The 18,698-nt window shown below is 39.0% G+C and overlaps 1 protein-coding gene across 2 annotated transcripts in view; it reads left to right on the top strand.

Moving 5' to 3' along the window:
• PRKG1 (protein kinase cGMP-dependent 1) overlaps nucleotides 1-18,698 on the top strand; it is an 895,613-nt gene that overhangs the window by 792,712 nt on the left and 84,203 nt on the right. For both annotated transcript variants that reach the window (XM_034775036.1, XM_034775034.1), the window contains exon 9: nucleotides 4,952-5,026. In XM_034775036.1, coding sequence (XP_034630927.1) covers nucleotides 4,952-5,026 — 75 coding nt within the window. The remainder of the gene's footprint in view (nucleotides 1-4,951; nucleotides 5,027-18,698) is intronic.

The raw sequence follows: 18,698 nt of genomic DNA, 5'->3' as shown, positions 1-18,698 counted from the left end.
TTTGGATGAGTTCATTTTAACGTTATTTCAAAACTAAAGAAATCGAAGTGTGAAAGAAGATTTGCATGAAATCCCTGTGAACTGAAATCACCCAGTGAAACACAGGTCTATGTGCTAGGCAATTAGGGATTGAACATACACTGAAGTAGGCCAAATGGTATCATGTAATTGTGCTTGACTTACCATACTTTCACTGCTTTAATCCTATTTCAAATATCAAGAAGCTTTTGTTTTAGTTTCCTTGTAAAGTAATAAAGGACTCAGTGTCAAAAGATAACTGGCAACATATGCTCTGCAACAAAACAACTAACCTGGTCAGCAAGCTGTGATTATTAGCTTGCGTGTTTATGTAAAGTTTGTCTTTGAACAATATATTTCTAGCAACAGCTATTGATCTATAAGTCAAGAGACTAGAAAATTAATATTCTGAAACACAGAGAAGGGGAACAGAGTGCAAAGTGTTAACTATTCAGATCCCATTATAGTTATTTGAGTTCATGCAGCTGAAAACATGTGCAATTCTGAAAATGTACCCCTGCTGTTAAGGGAAGTCTCCATTTTTTTAATTTCTGTCAAAGACAAATAGGGAAGATGGAAATTTTACAAAATTCATTGTGAATCATCACTCCTATACCATTTCTCCTGTCACTACCACCTGCGCAGTACAACTTATACTCAGACCCAGTTCTCAGGTTGCATTTCCTGACCATCTGGTCTCCTGAATGCAGAATATATCAATGTTTCTTCAGACCATCATCTTGGCCAGCTTCACATTTTAACCTGCCTGTTAAGGATGACACCCTGAAAGTAACAACTCACAAACTTTTGTTAATCATTTGTTTTGTGATCTGTGCCCAGGCCTGCCAGGTTTGAGGCAAGCAAACTCCCAGTGTAGGCCAAAATAGCCCTCCCACCATTTGGGAGTCCCTGGTAGAGTTATATGTAGGCTGGATGAGCCACCCCTTAAAGCCAATAACTATTTCCATCCTTTAAGTGCAAGGTGAAAATGAACAAAGATCCAGCATGTCACGTACTGCCACAGTCTAGGTTTCTGGCTGGTGAGGCCTGACAATACCCGCAGCCTGGCTGCTGCTTCTCCCTTCAAGGGTACTACACCAGCCAGTTGGTTCTCAGGAGTGTATATGCTATTTCTATTTGTCTCTCCATAAGAGTACTACTGCTGCCCCGTACCCTACAAATATGTCTTCTGTCTTCAGAGGGCTTAATTCAGTTTTCCTTCTCCTGGGTGAGTTGCCTGCCAACTGCTAAAGGGACCCACCTGTCCTGAGCAGGCATCAAACACTCACTTTTCACACCCCCTCTTTTAATTTGTAAGACCACCTCCACGAGAAGAGAAGTGGTAGGACTTCAGTTGTCAGAGGCTGTGTGTTAGGCTGGCCATTTTGAGTATTTTTAATAGGACTGAGAGCTCATCCCTCACCAGGCCATTATCCTGATGGGGAAAGTAAAATAAGAACTTGAGATGACAGAGCAAATGAGGATAACAGCCTGCATAAAGGAAACCACTGCTTGGGTGCTGAAGCGTTCGTAGTGCTTCCACGTAATGGTAACATAAAGATCCATGCTGATCTAACAAAACAAGAATGTCGTCTGGAGGAGAGATGTTCTTTCCACCATCAATGAAATACAGGCCCAACTGGCATAATTACATGCTGAGCTTGGAAACCTTCAGCAAGCAGGTTTGACATTGAATAATAAATGCCAGCTCACAACAGAACAAATAAAATGTGTTGGTCACTTCATTGTTTCTGTGGGAAAGAAATGTATCCAAATTATATACATACATAGCCTATATTAGAGCTTCAGGAGCCAAAAGATGTGGGAGATATCCATAGGATCATGGGAATTGTGAACTACATGGCAAAGTTTATATCACCACTTGACTGACCTTACAAAACCCATCAGAACTGTTGAAAAGCCTGTCAGCACCAAAAGACATATGCAAGAACTCCATTTTCTTGTGATCAAAGGTATGGCATAGGTAAACATAAACATTTATGGTACTCTTTTAGTTGTCAGCTTATTTTCCCTTGTGGCTAAATTCTACCCACAATTGCAAGGTTGTACCATGTGTATATTTAAGGGAATATTTGCCTGTGTTTTGTGAAGCCCCATGTTAAATCAAATAAAAATGGTTTTTATTAAAATATTTCCTCTTGTTATACTTCTGTTCATCTGGTTTAAATGGAAAGAGGCTTGTATCAAGGAATTTGGCTCTGGAAATCTTTGCACCCCTGGTCTGGCACAGCCTGAGTTTGTTAACTTTCAGTGCTCCCTGAAAAGATTATATAGGCTTTTTGTGGGATAAGGATGCCTTAAGAAGGAAGACTTACTAGTGCGGATGAGTAGACTGGGAGGGTCCAATTTGAAATTTGATGATGAGTAAGTTTTGTATAAAAATTGTGTAGATAATTTATATACTTTCAATATGGGAGAGCTGTGTTTTATAAACAGAAAGAAAGAAAGAATTTAGTTGTGACCATTCTGCATGTAGAAAAAATGCAAGAAGGGGAAGGGTGAGAAATTCAAAAATCATTCTTGGTATGATTTTGAATATAATTCATCATGAAAATGCCATATATTGCCCATCAGGTATACTGAGAGGAAATTTTGGCATTTGCCCCCAAAAGCTGAGCAAAAAATATTTATACAGATGGCATGAGTCTCAGGTTTCTTCTGCATGTAGGGGTGTTTGAAAGCTCTGATGAAGCCCATCTTTAATTTATATTTGCCATTTTTATGACATTTGCATTTACACTTGTAATGATCTTTTTCTGATGTCCCAAGATGAACTAAATATAAATGTTCAGGGTAAAAGAAGTGCAAAATCAACAGGTGTAAATGCTTCAAAGTTGTAATATGACAGCCAATAAAATGTGAGCCACAGCTACTCCGAAAGTAGCCTGTTCATGATACAATGCTACATGGCATTTGCAGTTACAGAATGATAGATGCTCCCTTGCATTTGACAGCATGCAATAAAGTATAATATCGTTATTCCTTTTGTTGGTTAATTCATTGAGCAATATTAGGCATTTAGTCAAATGCTTCATCCTTGTTGTCAGCCCTTTAACCAAATGACTGGCAGGCTTAATCATTTGACTGACTGAGGGCCAGATTTTTAAAGGTATTTGGGTGCCTAAAGATGCAGATAAGTGCCTAATGGGAATTTCAAAAGCAGTGGGAGTTAGTCTCCAAGGCACTTTTGAAAATCCCACCAGTCACCTACCTGATCTTTATGTGCCTAAATACCTTTACAAATCTGGTACCAAGTGACTAGTATAACAGAGCAGTTGTGACATATATGCAGCATAGTTGTAGCCATATCAGTCCCAGGATATAAATATGCAAGCAAGAGTGGTAGAGATAACGAAGTTAGTTCAATCAGGGAGGATGAGGCCCTCTTCTAGCACTTGAGGTGTGAACTCCAAGGGAGGAGAAACTGCTTTTGTAGTTGGCTAGCCATTCACAGTCTTTGTTTAATCCTGAGCTGATGGTGTCAAATTTGTAGATGAACTGAAGCTCAGCAGTTTCTCTTTGAAGTCTGGGAAAGGAGTGATGCAAGTGTGTAATAAGGAAGACTACTATTTAGTTTCTCATGTTGAGTGTCATCAGTTATACTTATCACATAGATGTATTATATTTAATATATTCTGCATGTTGGTCTCTGAAATCCATCTAATACAGCTCAAGAAAAGATACAGTAGTGATGGTCCTTAATTTTTGTTATTAGTTAGTAAAGAGTTCAAGGTGAAATTTACCAGTTCCATTTATTTGAGCCACTATCAAAATGAAATCTCACAATACGAATAGATGTTTCTGGTCCCTTGCTGAAACATGTCAGTGCCCTCTCTGTTTCTCTTGAAACAGAGAATAAAATGGTATAGGTGTGCTGAAGCCACTCATAATATTTACAGAAGACAGCAGAACTCAAACTATCAGACACTTTGATAAATCTGTCTTGTCTTATCATGTATAGGTGTTTATATCTCATCCATCACCACAGAATCTGAGAGAGAAATCCTGGCCCCACTAAAGTCAATGGAAAATTTTTCATTGACTTCAGTGGAGCTAGGATTTCACCCTGAGTGTTTTGTAAAGCCACCTTAATAGGTATATTTTTCCTCCCTACTTCCCTAAGGCAATTGGGACTATTGTGGGTATGGGAGATTCTTTGATTCTCTCTTTCTTATCCTTCTCTTAGGGTGACCAGATGTCTCGATTTTATAGGGACAGTCCCAATATTTGGGGCTTTTTTTTATATGGGCTCCTATTACCCCCCCCCCCCCCCATCCCTTGTCCCGATTTTTCACATTTGCTATCTGGTCACCCTACCTTCTCTTCTGTCTGTCCTTTCATTCCTGTCTTCTCTTTTTCCTCTTTTTCCACCACCTTCATTCTTCATTGCTGTTTTCCTGGCAGTTCTGAAAAAGATAAGACAAAGAAATGAATCTTCTACTTCCCTTAGAAGGCTGTGAAATTTGGTCATTCAAAGCCTTGGAACGGTTGCTGAGAAAGCCATGCTCTATGCCATTCTGGGATTTACCATCAAGGGTGACAGTTTCATTCTTCCTGCTGTTGAGGCCTGTCCCTGCACCATTGCAGTCAGTGGGAGTTTTGCCACTGAGTTCAATTTGATCAGTCCCTAAAATAGCTTGAGGAATAAGATTGGGCCTCACTTTTAATTTATTTATGTGTTATTATTTCTTCTTAAACATTTATGAAAGTGTTTTGAAAATGAAATGTGAGGTGAGAATATTAGTTCTCTACTCCTTTCTCTTTGTGTCCTTTCCCAGCTTCTGTTGATCATATCTGTCCTTCTTGATAGATCAAGATCAAGATGACATGCTGTTGAATAAACATGTTTTTGTTGTTTTAATTCCATATTAGAAAAGTGATATATCTTAGAAATGTCACTTTATTCTTACAGCTCTTTCAAACATTTGATTGGAGGTCTGGATGATGTTTCAAATAAGGCCTATGAAGATGCAGAAGCAAAAGCAAAGTAAGTGACAACTAATGATTTTTGGCTTTCACCAATTAATCTCAATGTATGCCTGTACCTCGTGTTTTTAATTGAAATCAAATCAAGAAATTTTTTAAAACATACACTTTTTATCACATAATACTATAACATAGGAAGTGAAATGTCTGATAGGAAATAAAAGAAATATAGTATAATGCTTTGTTAATCTAAAGAGTTTAATTTTAAAAGTAGTTGGCAAATAGTTGTCATGATATATTTTAAGGTAGGATATAATGTATGTAAATTCTAAACTGATAAAAAACTCAAGATAACAAAGATATTACTGCAATAGAAATTATTGATATATTTTGGGCTATTTTCAAACAGTCCTGAGTTTTTCAAACCTTAGGAAATAAAATATGTTCTGTAAAAGAAGGTTGAAGTGGAGAAAGTAGAGTAGCTTTTGAATGTTACAGTTACTTTGCTATGGAATAATATTTCAATCCAAAACACTGGCTTAAAGTATTCCTTCTAGAAATTAAGACTAGTGTTTAATCTCTTTAAAATGTTTTAAATAATAAAGGTGCTAACAAACAGAAACAAGAGCTGCAACAATTCCCACTTGGTCAACAGCTTGTGCTTAATAGACAGACTTCTATATGTTTAGATTCGAGGGATGGAATCCGTGAAGGGATTTAGGTGTTGCAATGCTGAGCACCTTGGATGCCTAGAAAATTCACAGGAACAGGTCTGATTCACAAAGCCTAGTGAGGCTCTCCCTAATGAGGAGAGAAAGGCACCTTTGAATGTGATCCACAAAAGCCAGGTGGCTAGGTGGCTCCCTGCCTACACTAGCCAATGGAAGATGACAATGTGCTAAAGAGTGGCCCTTTCTCGGAGATAGGCTTCTAAGTCCAGGCTACATGAGGCACCTAGTTCTGCTACAGACCCATGAACAGGAATCTCTTTCCTGACTTAGGTGCCTACATAGTTTCTTGCAAGAATAATTTAGGTGTCAGCATAGAGGAGGCGGCAGTGGTTGTGTCCAACTTTATAACTTTTGGCCCAGTGCTTAGAACACTCATCTGGGATGTGTGATACTCACATGCAATTCCCCCCTTCCTGGCAGAGGGGGAGAAAAGATTTGAACAGGGAAGTCCAACCTCTCAGGAAAATGTTTTGACTACTGAACTATGGGATGTTCTGATCTGGGGCTCTCTCAGTCTCTCCTGTTGAAGCACTCTGGTTAAATCAATAAAAAGTGATTGGGGAGATAGAGTGGGAATGACTTTGTAGTCCAGTTGTTAGGACACCCACCAAGTTTCACACATCCCAGGTGAGCACGCTAACCGCTAGTCTAAAGGTTATAAGGTGGGTGGCAGCACCACCATCACCTCCTACTCCTTTTCTGGACAGCCTTTGAATAGGGCCCAATCCAGTTGGTGTCCCCATAGGGTGCTAACCAGCAGGGCCACCCAGAGGATTCAGGGGGCCTGGGGCAAAGCAATTTTGGGGGCCCCTTCCATAAAAAAAAGTTGCAATACTATAGAATACTATATTCTCTTGGGGGCCTGGGACAAATTGCTCCACTTACCCCCCACCTTCCTCTGGGCGGCCCTGCTAACCAGATTCAGCCCCTGCAGCAAGTTAGGCAAATAAACGACTGTCTTCCCTGGTTCATGAATCATTCTGGGGCTTAGCAGGAGATAGGTGTCCAGATGCCTAGAATTAGGCAGCAATGCGTATGCCCAGAGGAAAAACCTTAGGCACCAAATGAGTTTAGGCACCTACAGGGCTCAGCAGGAGTTGTGTGGCTTACAGTAGGGGACTTAGGAACCTAATTAGCTTTTTGGATTTCACCCTAAACCTTTAGCTGGTAAGCCTGGAATATCCTTCTTAACACTTCAGAATAAATGAATAAAATCAAGATTTGCTCAGATAAAGGTTAATATTGACTTCAAACACAAATGGCTCTAAGTCAAGAATAATTTAAAGAGAAACTGAAGCTATTGTATAAAAATCTGATGTTTTCTCTTTTGCAGATCTCTTTACCACTACCACATTAAGGAAGGGAAATGATTAGATATTAGGCTTCTTCTCAGAATCAAACAGTTGAAAAGTGTGACTATCGTAGCCTTTCAGTTCTGTTGGCGTAAATTAAAGGTTACTACTACAATATACGTAGTGGTTTCACATTAGTCTTTGGGGCCTTAAGGGAGTCTGTATGAAGGGAATGTATGGTTTTATTAGTTTTATTAAATATTATTAGTTTTAGAAGAATTTAAATTCAAAATTCTTCTATCATATAAGAAATCTGTGTCCCATTTTCAGTGTCTTGCATTAATTTTGGTAATGCTGGAGTGTATCAATAGAATAAAGAGACATTTTCTGTTTATCACTCCGAACACCTTTTTTAACCTATTGCACCTCTCTAGCAAGTTACTTTTCTCCTCATTGTGCAGAATTATGGCCCCTTAACAAAATATACAGGACTTCATCTGGATTCCTTAAATAAATAAAACCCTCATTGTTTTCAATGGGAATCTGGGGTACAGAAGAAATGCTGAATCAGACTTGAAGAGATGATTTTGCAGCAGATAACTAGGCAGACCTCCTAATTCTATTTTAATGGTCAGTTGCAGCTTATACAAAGACCAATTGTATGAAGTTACATGTAGTCCAGTAAACTAACCACAGGCAACTAAACATTGCTTTGGAGAGAGAGAGAGTTACAAATATGCCATGTCAGTGCTACTAATTAGATTTCCAGGGGGATAATGTGGAGAGAAAACTTGGTAGTAGGAGTGGTGATTTGCCGAGTAATATAACTCCATTATTGCATACACAGCCTTTGTAAGACCTTCACTTTCGAATTCATTAGCAGCTAGTATAAGCTGAAAAAAGGTAATGCACTCTCTTCATCATTTCAGAGAAAATCCTCTCAGGTTTATGTCATTTTAAGCCATGTTTTTGATATGCAGTATGTGCTCCTCAGCTACCAAGGTGAGGTAGGTGGGTGGGTGTGGTCTAAAATCTAAACAGATTAAATTACATCAATATGCACATCAACATAAATATCATGCAAGAAAGTATTTTCAGTGTCCATTGACCTTATTATCACTTGGCTTATTTAGCCCTAATCCTAGTAAAACTCCCATTGACTTTCATAGATATTTTGCTTGAGAAAGCACTGCAGAATTGGACCTCTTGTAGAGCAACCCATTTTTTTAGAAGCTAGAATGTCAGTAGATAGCTTTAAATTCTGCTATCCTTCTATCTTGTGCTTTTCCTTGTTTATTTTTTAGTGTCCAATATTTCATACAATGAGAAAGGTGAGGCAGAAGATTCCTAATGTTAGAGAGACCTTAATTAGGTGGACAGTTTCACAGTAAGAAGAGCGGACAAGCTGTTATGGCACCTTCTAGGTCCTTACCTGCAGCTTTACAAGTCAGGGGTTAGCCCTTGCATACAATCCCAAAGTGCCAGAGTCAGTAATCATGCCATTGCCCCCCACATAGTGACATTTTGACTTTAAAAAAACAGAAGTCATCAGTGCTGTCTACCTTTACAAAGGTTATAAAGGAAATGTTCTTTCAAAAGATATGGCCTTTATTAGATAAATACCACATTTGGATTTCCTTGACTTCTTGAAAGCAATTGCCTGGAAAAGATATGAATAGAACAGTAGAAATGACTGAAAAGCTATGAGTAAAAGAAGAAATTTTGGAACCTGCTTCGTCACTCAACAGTTGTTATATCTATGTCTGACAAGATAAAATTCATCTTGGAGAAAATCTGCTTGGCAGAAACTTTAACCTGGATTAATTTTCAAACAGCTCTTAATTAACTTCAGCTAATTGCCCTTCAAGGGTTTATCTTTTCAAAATTTAAGATTGTGAAGTGAAAGAGCTTGGCATAGAAAGCATGACACAATTGTTCTTTAGCAAATTGCTGTGCTTTGCAATAACTGAAAATTGCATAATAGTATTTTGTCACTTAGTAGTAGCAAGCATCATATTTTCCACTGTTTATGGTATATCATAAACAGTTCTTTGAATGAATAAGGTTTACTACATAACCTTACATCAGGTCTATCAAAGATGGTTCACTAAAAAGATCAGAAATTCAGCAATCATCATTGTAAACTATAAATAGTAAGGACCTCATTCTAATAGGTGTTGACCACCCTCGACTTCAATTCAACTGAACATCATATCATATTGATGTCTGCCGTTATTTGCTATAAAATTATGATGGGTTTTAGCAGCTCAAAAAGCCAACAGTTTTTAATATTTTAACCACAGTGTTTTTTTATTTAAATGCATACTGTGCCTCATGTAATTAACACATATTTATTAAGCCAATAGGAATAGAAAATGTGAAAACTATAAATATTGTTTCTGATGTGTTAGAGATAGGCTGGTCACACAGTAACACATTTTATTTACCATAAGCACACTCCAACCCTCAAGCCCTCTGAGTGTCTCCTTGGAGTGTCCAGCCCCTGGTCCACTGGACACTCACAGTATTCAGATTCACTACTTCCAAAGAAACAGTACAGTTTACCAGTTCTACTTCCAATCACTGTTCCACTTAATACACAGCACTTAGATATCTTTATAGTGAATTAATGTATAAAGTTTCATAAGTTTATTTAGCAAAGCATGGAGATTCAAGTAATGAAAGTATTGGGAACAAATGATTACATAGAAAACAAAATTATAACACACATTCTAGAGCCTAGACTTAATTACCTAGATATTCTCATGTCTTGTAGAGTTTGGCTCATCCAAAATCCTTTCAGCACTTTTTAACCAGACTTGGCTGTGATCCTCCTTTCATGAGACAAGTATGCTGTCAGCTTGCTTCCCTGGTGAAGGATCCAGAGTGTTCCTTTGCCTTCCAAGATATACAAGTTCTATCCTTTGTTTTCATTTATAAACAGGATACCCCCCCTCCTGTTTTTGTTTCTTCCTGAAATTTTTTCTTGACTGGCACCTGGCTTGGTATACAAATAGGTCTTCATGGTGTGGCAGACAACACACATATGATGAAACAGGGAGGTGGGTGTCTGTTACCTCCTGCCTGAAAGGAACATGTCCAAGAGACATCACCTCCTGGTGACCTTTCTTGACTCCAAGACCTTAAGAACCTAATTTTCAGTGAAGGCAAATAACTTCTTAAATATTATCCATCCTTACATTTAGGAATGATTCTGATGATCAGTGCGCTACTGGCTCTCAGTGGAGATCTCACGTCACCCTTTGGTGAACTATTACGTATATATCTGATTCCTGTAAAATCCTATGAACCTTCTGTGAGCTCTGCCAGTTGGCACAAAGAGGTCCCTGGGTCACAAAGGGAAGCATGTATTTAACATGATTCATGTTCCCAAGAATAACAGTAATCGCAGAAGAACCACAGTGCATACCAGTGGCAGGATCCGGTTCAACAAATGTTACATAATAAGCTGAATTATTATTCATTCTATATAGAGAAAATTCCTAAAAAGAGAGCACCTGTTTGCCTAAATTAATTCCAGGTAGAGCCACTGAGGAAGCTCTAACAAATCCAATAGGAAACAGGTGGCTTCTAATGCAGTTATTGAAATCACATGGGGTGACAGAGTTCTTAGAACTCTATGAATTTTACATACTCTTACATTCTCCCCATCACTTCTACTGGGTTTTTTCCATGTTCCATAGATTCCTGAGGTTCTTCACATTCAACACCACTTTAACCACTATCAGGGCCAGATTAAGGCTATCTGGGTCCCTAAGCACACCACAATATGAGTCCTTCTGCAGTTTGGCCTTGTCCCTCCCTTGGGTGGCAATGGCAAGGGGTGACACATTTCAGGCTAGAAAGATGGGTCAGCAGCAAGGGGTCACCAGAAGCAGCAACAGGAGCAGTCCCCTCTCCCCATACATAGGCAGGCTGGCAGAAGTGTATGCCACCTGTCTTTTCCCCAGCAACCAGGGCATACATGCTTAGTGAGCCAAGTCCCCTGCATGCTTCTCCTCCTGCCACACAGAATCCTCTGCTGGGGTGGTATTGATGGGGGCCCCCAGGCAGTGTGTCATGAAATTAACACCCCGTTGAGATACATGCAGCAGTTCACTTGTCTCTCAGAGCTATTGTTCCAGACCTTCTGTAGAATCAGGCAGATGTTGTTTTGGCTATGCTCAGATTCCTTTTTAAAGTTTTTGGTTTTTACAACCCTGGGGGTTTACTTTTTTTAAATTAAAACTGAGATTCTGCCCTCATTACCTGATACTAGGAGCTGTGGCCCAAGGCAGGAAGGCCTATGTCTTAATCCAGCCCTGACTAATAGCTCCCCTCATCTTTATATTAGCTGTGCTTTAAGATCTTTAGTTATAGTCACTGTCCTTTTTTCTAGGGGGGCTTAAATGAGCTGCATCCAAACCTATCAATGTTTTTCTTTAACTGGCCAAAGGAGTAACTGTCATTTCACCACGTCTCTTTCATCACTCCTAGCAAAATCTCATTTTTCATCCAGCTTATAGACTTATGTTTCAGTGAGATTTTTTTATTATTATTTTTTCTGATATATTTACATTTTACTAGTCAGAATTCAATTATCTCCCTGGTGTTATATATTTTCTCTTTTCCTTAGGCTTTAATAATAATATTTATACTGGCATTGCTATTTAAAATATAGTTCTATGACTTGAGCAAACATGATTTTACTACGCCTGTCCTGCACTCTTTTCATTGGCTGCCTATAGTGTAGCTGGTTGTCATTAATTTTGCACCATGGATTTTTAAAGCCCTACTTCAGCAAAACATGTAATTACTTAATCCATTAATATGCTTAAAGTTAAGAGTGTGCTTAGCTGAATTGAAACTTATTCCTAGTACTGACAGATATCTTGTCTTTGGATGCCATCTGCTTTTTAAGGATTCCCCCCCACCCACACATTGTCTGAAGTCACTCTTGTTGTGTGAGTTTTCTAATATGGAACTCCCTGGCTCCTGAAATCCATCTAATTTTTCTTGTTTTAAAAAGATAGAAGTGTTGCTTTTTTTCTTCAGTGTTGCTTTTAGAATCACTGCTGTTTTTAATTATTTATTTATTATCTATATTTATTACCTTCCTTTACAATCTTTTCTTTCCTTTTGTTTTTTATTAGACCTTTCCCATTTGTTTTTGTGTGTTTGAAAGATAAAAAGAAGGTATTTTACGAGGTTTTCATTATAGTGCCTTGCTGGAGTCACGGGGGAAGGGAGAGCAATGGCTGCATTAAGTGAAACACATAACTAAAAAAGGCAATTACTATTCACTAAACCTAAATAATGACAAGCTATTAACAAAAAATAATAGTTGTATTTCAGGGTTAAGGCTCACAGTCTGGTTTTCACTCATGGATCCTCCGGAAACTTAAAATTTGGAACTGTTTTTGAAAATTTAGGCTTTGATGCATTGTACTTGGGGACATTTAGGGACATATGATCAAAGGGCCCTCATAAATGATCTGGTGTATCTGTTTGTGTACACAAATGAATTTGTGAATTCAAAGGTGCACATTCTGGTCATTCACTATACACATGGGTAAAGGTTGGAATCTGCCTCCACCTTCTTGCTCAGATGAAGTTACTGGGGTGCAATGGGTCTGCCAGAGTGAGCGACTGGTAGCCCCTAGGAATAATTCCAGTTATGTCAGCCAGGATTCTATCTGGGGACTCCAGCTGCTGTGTGGCCCATCAGCTCACCACCAATTCATATGAGGTCATGTAAGGCAAAATCTAGCCCCAAATGGGCAATTGTCTGTTCAAGTGTCTCATTTGTTTGTGCAAATGGGAAGGGTCTGCATATGCAAACTGTATTTCCAAGTGCATATTTGCAAACCATATGAAAATATGGCCCTTTAATATAAAGTGATAGCCGTCCACGGATTTTGTAGTGACTATTAGCAGAATGTTATCAACTACAGTATGTTAACAGAACATTATCAATGTTATCCGTATGTATACATATTAGAAAGGGCTTTGTTTTTATGTGTTTCTTAGAAACATAAGCCTGGGAACATTTTTAGCCGTGGCTGAAAATCAACTTTTTAGAATCAAGTTCAAAAATAGGAACTATGTGCCAATTAAAGAAAATAATTTAATTAGGACCTTATGTTTTTGCTAAGCCTCAAATATTTTCTGAAATAATAGACTTACTCATGGGATCAGGGGTTTCTCTATTATAAAAATTATTTTCTGGCTCATGGCAGTGCAAATATTTAGACAGTTTGAGCATGTGGAAACCATTTTTTCAACTTGGCTGAAAGCAGTGCCAGGATGTACACACATACACACACACAAGTGTAGCCTACAAGTACAAAAAGAGTATTAATGCTATCAAAGCAGGATTTTCAGTTTCCTCTTTCAGGTCATGCAAATAATGAAAGTGACTCTCCTAATCAGTTAGTGTAGTGGAGAAGAAATCTTGTTTGGCCACAGCAGTTAAAAAAAAGTGTACTGCAGACATTTTATTAACTAAAATTGTATGACAGTTTTAAATATATTAACACTCTGAAACGCATATTGAATACAGTGTTGTAAATTATAGATTTTAAAGTATTTGGCAAACTGAGGGATTTTTTCTTTTCATTAGAGAGCTTAGAGTGTAACAGGATCATCTGGACCTCAATTATTTGTGGCTTTTATGTTGCAGCCCACTGTTAACTGTAGTTTTTATCCTAGTATATCAGTAGGATTTCTTGTTAAAATTGATGTAATCAATAGGCATATATGTGGAGACAGAGAAAAAAGGAATGGAATTGTCAAATTATTTTAAAAGATAAGACCACATCACAATATATTGCATTCTTGACTGTATGTAGCGAGGGTTGCAAAATAAAGTGTTTCCTTTTTAAATTGGAAGACATTGCATATTTTAAGGCTGTTAAGTCTTTCACCATTTATATTGTGTTTGAAATTCTCATGTGTCATATAAGGACGCAACAGCAAACTATTTCGATGCAAAGAAAAGTTAGGAAGAATAGTAAGAAGCCAGCATGGCTCCATCAGGAGCTCTTTAATGACCTGAAAATCAAAAGGACCCTAACAAAAAGTGGAAATATGGAAAACTTGTGAAGAATGAGTACAAAAGAATAGCATAAGCACGTAGGGACAAAATCAGGGAGGCTAAAGCACAAAATGAATTACACCTTGCAAGGGATATAAAAGGTGATAAGATAAGTTCTATAAATACATTAGGAGAAAGAAAAAGACGAAGGTAAGTGTAGGCCCTCTATTAGTGGAGAAGGAGAGCTAATAACAAATGAGCTCAAGAAGGCTGAGGTATTTTAATGTCGAATATGCTTCAGTCTTCATTAAAAAAGTAATTTGTGACCACATACTTAAGGCAATTAATGTTAACAACAAAGGAGAAGGAATGCAAACCAAAATAGGGAAAGAACAGGTTAAAGATAGGTTAGATGTATTCAAGTCGGCAGGTCCTAATGAAATTCATCCTAGGGTATTTAAAGAACTAGCAGAAGGAATCTTTGAACCATTAGCGATTATTTTTCAGAACTCATGGAGAACAGGTGAGGTCCCAGAGGATTGGGGAACAAAGCAAACCTGGGGAATTGTAGACCAGTTGTTGTACCTTATATACCAAGAAAGATACTGGAACAAATTATTAAGTGATAATAGGCTAATAAGTAATAGCCAACATGGATTTGTCAAGAAGAAATGACAAACCAACCTCATTTCTTCTTTGATGGAGCTACTGACATAATGACCGCCCTGCACCTTTAAACGCAGGAGAAGGGGAGCTTGGCTGACTGGCTGAATGAAGGCAACAGTGCTTTATGGCTGGGAGTGGCGGGGAGATGAAAACTGTTGCAAAAGGGGACAGCATGGTTGCTGACTCATCCCCTAGGAATGCAGGGTTTAAAAGGGGCAGCCCTGCGCCTGAAGCTAGCTTTTACATGGAGCAGTCTGAAGCAGGATCCACCCTGCCTCCTCTTTATGTGGTAAAATACCAGGTTTGGTCAAGACCTGCTGTGGGCATTATGCTAGCCACCCTTTTTTAGGGGGGGCTGGGAAGGAATTGGCTTGGGTTCAGTTGGGGTTTCTTGCCTTCCCCACAGCAGGTTCAGGAAGGGCTCTGTTCATGCATAGCATGAAAGGCGGTAAGTTATATGTCGCAACTCTTTATTTAAGTGTAGGGCAGATATCCAATGCAGGTACTCCATAGGAAAGGTATACAATGACTAGATAAATGGCTTGGAAAAGGACTTAAAAAGAGGTGTTCATGAAAGGAATGAACAGGGGGCGGTTGGGGACTCCTATGATTGGTACGGCAGGGAGCCAACCCCTCATTTTTACAGCCTACCTTAACTCTCCTACAACGGGGGGTGGATGGTGATGTCCCGGCAATGGATTTTCTGGAGGGACCTGGATGGAAAAAGAGGGGGAGCTGGTGGGAGCTCCTCCCCCCCCCGGGTATGGTAAGGTCCCAGCAATAAATACTGGGATGGAAACAAGAGGAAGAACTGGTGGAGCCCCCTGCCCCCAGGTATGGTAAGGTCCCGGCGATACATTTGCTGAAGGGACTTGGATGGAAAAAGAGGGGGAGCTTGTAAAAGCCTCCCTTCCCCCCTGGTAATTACGGAATAAACATGGGGTTACCTGCACTGTACACTTTTATCTGCCGAGTAGTCCCAGAAATCTAATAATAAAGTTGCAGCCTAATTAAACCCATCTCAAATTTCTACTTCCCTTCTTTTGGTATAGCCAGACAATGGATAGGAGAGAAGAAGACATAATATATCTTGTGGTGGGAGATTCTCAGATAAATTTTTTAAATTAGAGTTTTCACTCTTTTATTCAGTCAATTTTCTGACACATTTCTTCAGTTTCATTAGTGTTTAACAGGTATTGAAATTGTTTTTAACAAGTCCAAACACTCCTGTTCTTTATATAAAGGGTTTTAATTCGCCAATGCTCATTTAAATTTAAATATTTCTTTGAGTCTTTAGTTTAAACTGTTAGTAAAGAAGTTGTTGATTCGCTAAAACAACTTTTGGAGAGATGATAATTTTTGTTTTCCTGAGCTGGATGAGGTAGTTACTTGAACACTGCCAGTGATCATTTAATTCTGTATTAGTATACATGTTCTACACTTACACAGCTTCTTGTATTATTAATAGGAGTAGCAAGGTCATTAGATTTCAGGTGAATACATAAAGCATTTTATCATTTACATAGCAATGTTGTTAGGAAATTATATTAGGAACTAACATATTTGCATGTACGTATTTCACAAAGGTATTTGCCATTTCAACATTTAAGAAATAAACAAAAGTTTAAAAATATTTCCAGCTACACATATATTTCCTAAAGTTTTAAGGACACAAACGGAGCTTTTGCTTACAAAGTGGGGTTGGTAGAGGCCCACTTTACCCCGAGGTTTCATTGCTCTGATAATACATCTCTATACTCCTTTTGCAATTTAATGCATAAAGAAAATCCTCACATTCTTTTACAGGATGTGACCAGGTTGTCTTTGCTACGACCCCTTGTGGCTCATCAAGGTATAACTCACTCTGTCGGTAGGATACTGTCTCTGTGAGGTCCAAGATAGCACTGCTTTAGCCCTCCAGCCAAGGTACATTTCCCTCCTGCCCCTTCAGGGATGTTAAGGTCCAAAGGAAATCTGGAACACAAAATAAGCACAACTCAAAACAGGGTCATCTGACAAACCTTTAGTGGGAACCCTCCTTCTATTCCAGGCTTGCTTCTAAACATTCCATGCTTCCACCTATCCCACAGGGTCTTACACTATCAGGGATCACCGGGGTGCTGGGTACTCTAACTTTATTTCCTCTCATTACTAGGACTTAATTTGGAGTACAGGGGACACAAAGCAGCCTCTCTAGAGGCCAGAATATGGCCTGTTGCACTTATTTTCTCTATAGAATGCCCTGCACACCTAAGGTTGCCAATTTTGGTTGGACATTTTCCTCAAGGTTTTATCACATGACATAATTTTTAATTAAAGATTAATCTTTAATTCCTGGAGACTCCAGGACAATCATGGAGAGTTGGCAACCCTATGCACACCTATAATGCTGCAAATGTCAAATACTAATAACTGTCAATACATTATCATTAAACTCTTCACTGATGCTTCCAAGTTACATTTTAGGAATTGCTGATTTCAGATATGCTAGGGTGCTAGAAATATCCCCAGGATCATTTCCCTTATAAAGAATCTAGCGGTTACTGAAACCAATGGGAGATAGATCAGCAGGGCCGGCTCCAGGGTTTTGGCCACCCCAAGCAGCCAAAACCAAAAAAAAAAAAAAAGCCCCGATCGCAATCTAAAAAAAGCCGCGATCACGATCTGTGGCGGCAATTCGGCGGGAGGTCCTTCACTCCCAGGCGGAGTGAGGGACCGTCCGCCGAATTGCCGCCGAATACTTGGACCTGCCGCCCCTCTCCGGAGCGGCCGCCCCAAGCACCTGCTTGAGAAGCTGGTGCCTGGAGCCGGCCCTGTAGATCAGGCCCCAAATTTGCAACCAAAAATTGCGTAAGGGGACATTTAAAGAGAATGCTGAGAGAGGAGAGAAAGAAATCTATAGTTGGGGCTACTTGTCAGTCTTTCTATGTTAATAGTCTGAAATCAGAATAGTCAGCCAAAGAAATGGAGCTCTCAGCTGGGGAGAATTAGTGAGCAGGGCCAGGAATCCAAATTTCAGATAGGCACAAAACAGGACTCCTTGTTGCCCCGGCATCCTCCATTCAGGGTTGCTGGGGTTGTATGTGAGGAGCAGAGCTGGAAAGGCAGATTGGGCAGCATCAGAGGGGGAAGTACATGGCAGATATTGACACATCCATTAGCTTTTCCAAATACATGTGAAAAAGGTTAGAGCACATAAAGAAATAACTTTAACTGGAAAATGTTCAGAAAGATCTGTGTCTCTGGTGTGATGGTTATATCTGTGTGTGTATTGTTTAAGTTTGTGATGTCTGTGGCTGTTTAGCTGGAGGAAAAGGGGAAAGAAATGAGTGTGTTAGGACCAAATTTCAAAGGTGAATGAATATTAATTGTTTTCTCTGGAAAAGTTAGTTAGGGTGTTATCCAAACAGTGCATAGCAAATTCAATTGACCCCTCAACGGTAATTGCATTGAATTTGGAGACTAACATCAGTCACCGAAGTGTGAAATAAAAGGATTTTAATCCTGCTGTAAGTGAAAAGCTCAACACAACTGTAACTACAGAGTCCTGCTGACACCTCCATTATACTAACAGCTATGGCACCAAGTCAAATTAGTTTATCCTTTCCTTTCTTTCTACATATTTCCCCCTGAAAGTTCAAATATACTTTCAATGTATTGTATTAAAGTTTTTTTCTGTAGTTCTAATTTCAGTCTATTTAAAACATTAAAAAGCAAGCTGACATCAGCATTCAACTCAATATAGGTGGGCTGGTAATTCTGCCTATTAAGTTTTCCAGACATCTTACATTATAACAGCCTTATAAGCCTTTCGGTTGCTTATAACTCTGCCATTTGATCATTTGGACTGAATTTTCCATGCCACGTGTCTCTGCTGCGGGCTGATAGTTAATTATTTTTGAAAATTTCAGCCAAAATGGTTGAGCCACATCGAAGATGAGGATAAGGAAAGTATGTTGTTTTGCCCATGTTAAAAATTTCTTGCAACCATTTCTTTGAAAAGCACTA

This window comes from Trachemys scripta, chromosome 7 (assembly GCF_013100865.1).
Source record: "Trachemys scripta elegans isolate TJP31775 chromosome 7, CAS_Tse_1.0, whole genome shotgun sequence".
NCBI lineage: Eukaryota > Metazoa > Chordata > Testudines > Emydidae > Trachemys > Trachemys scripta.
The sequence above is the reverse complement of the archived record's forward strand: the minus strand, read 5'-3'. Positions and strand labels throughout refer to the sequence as shown.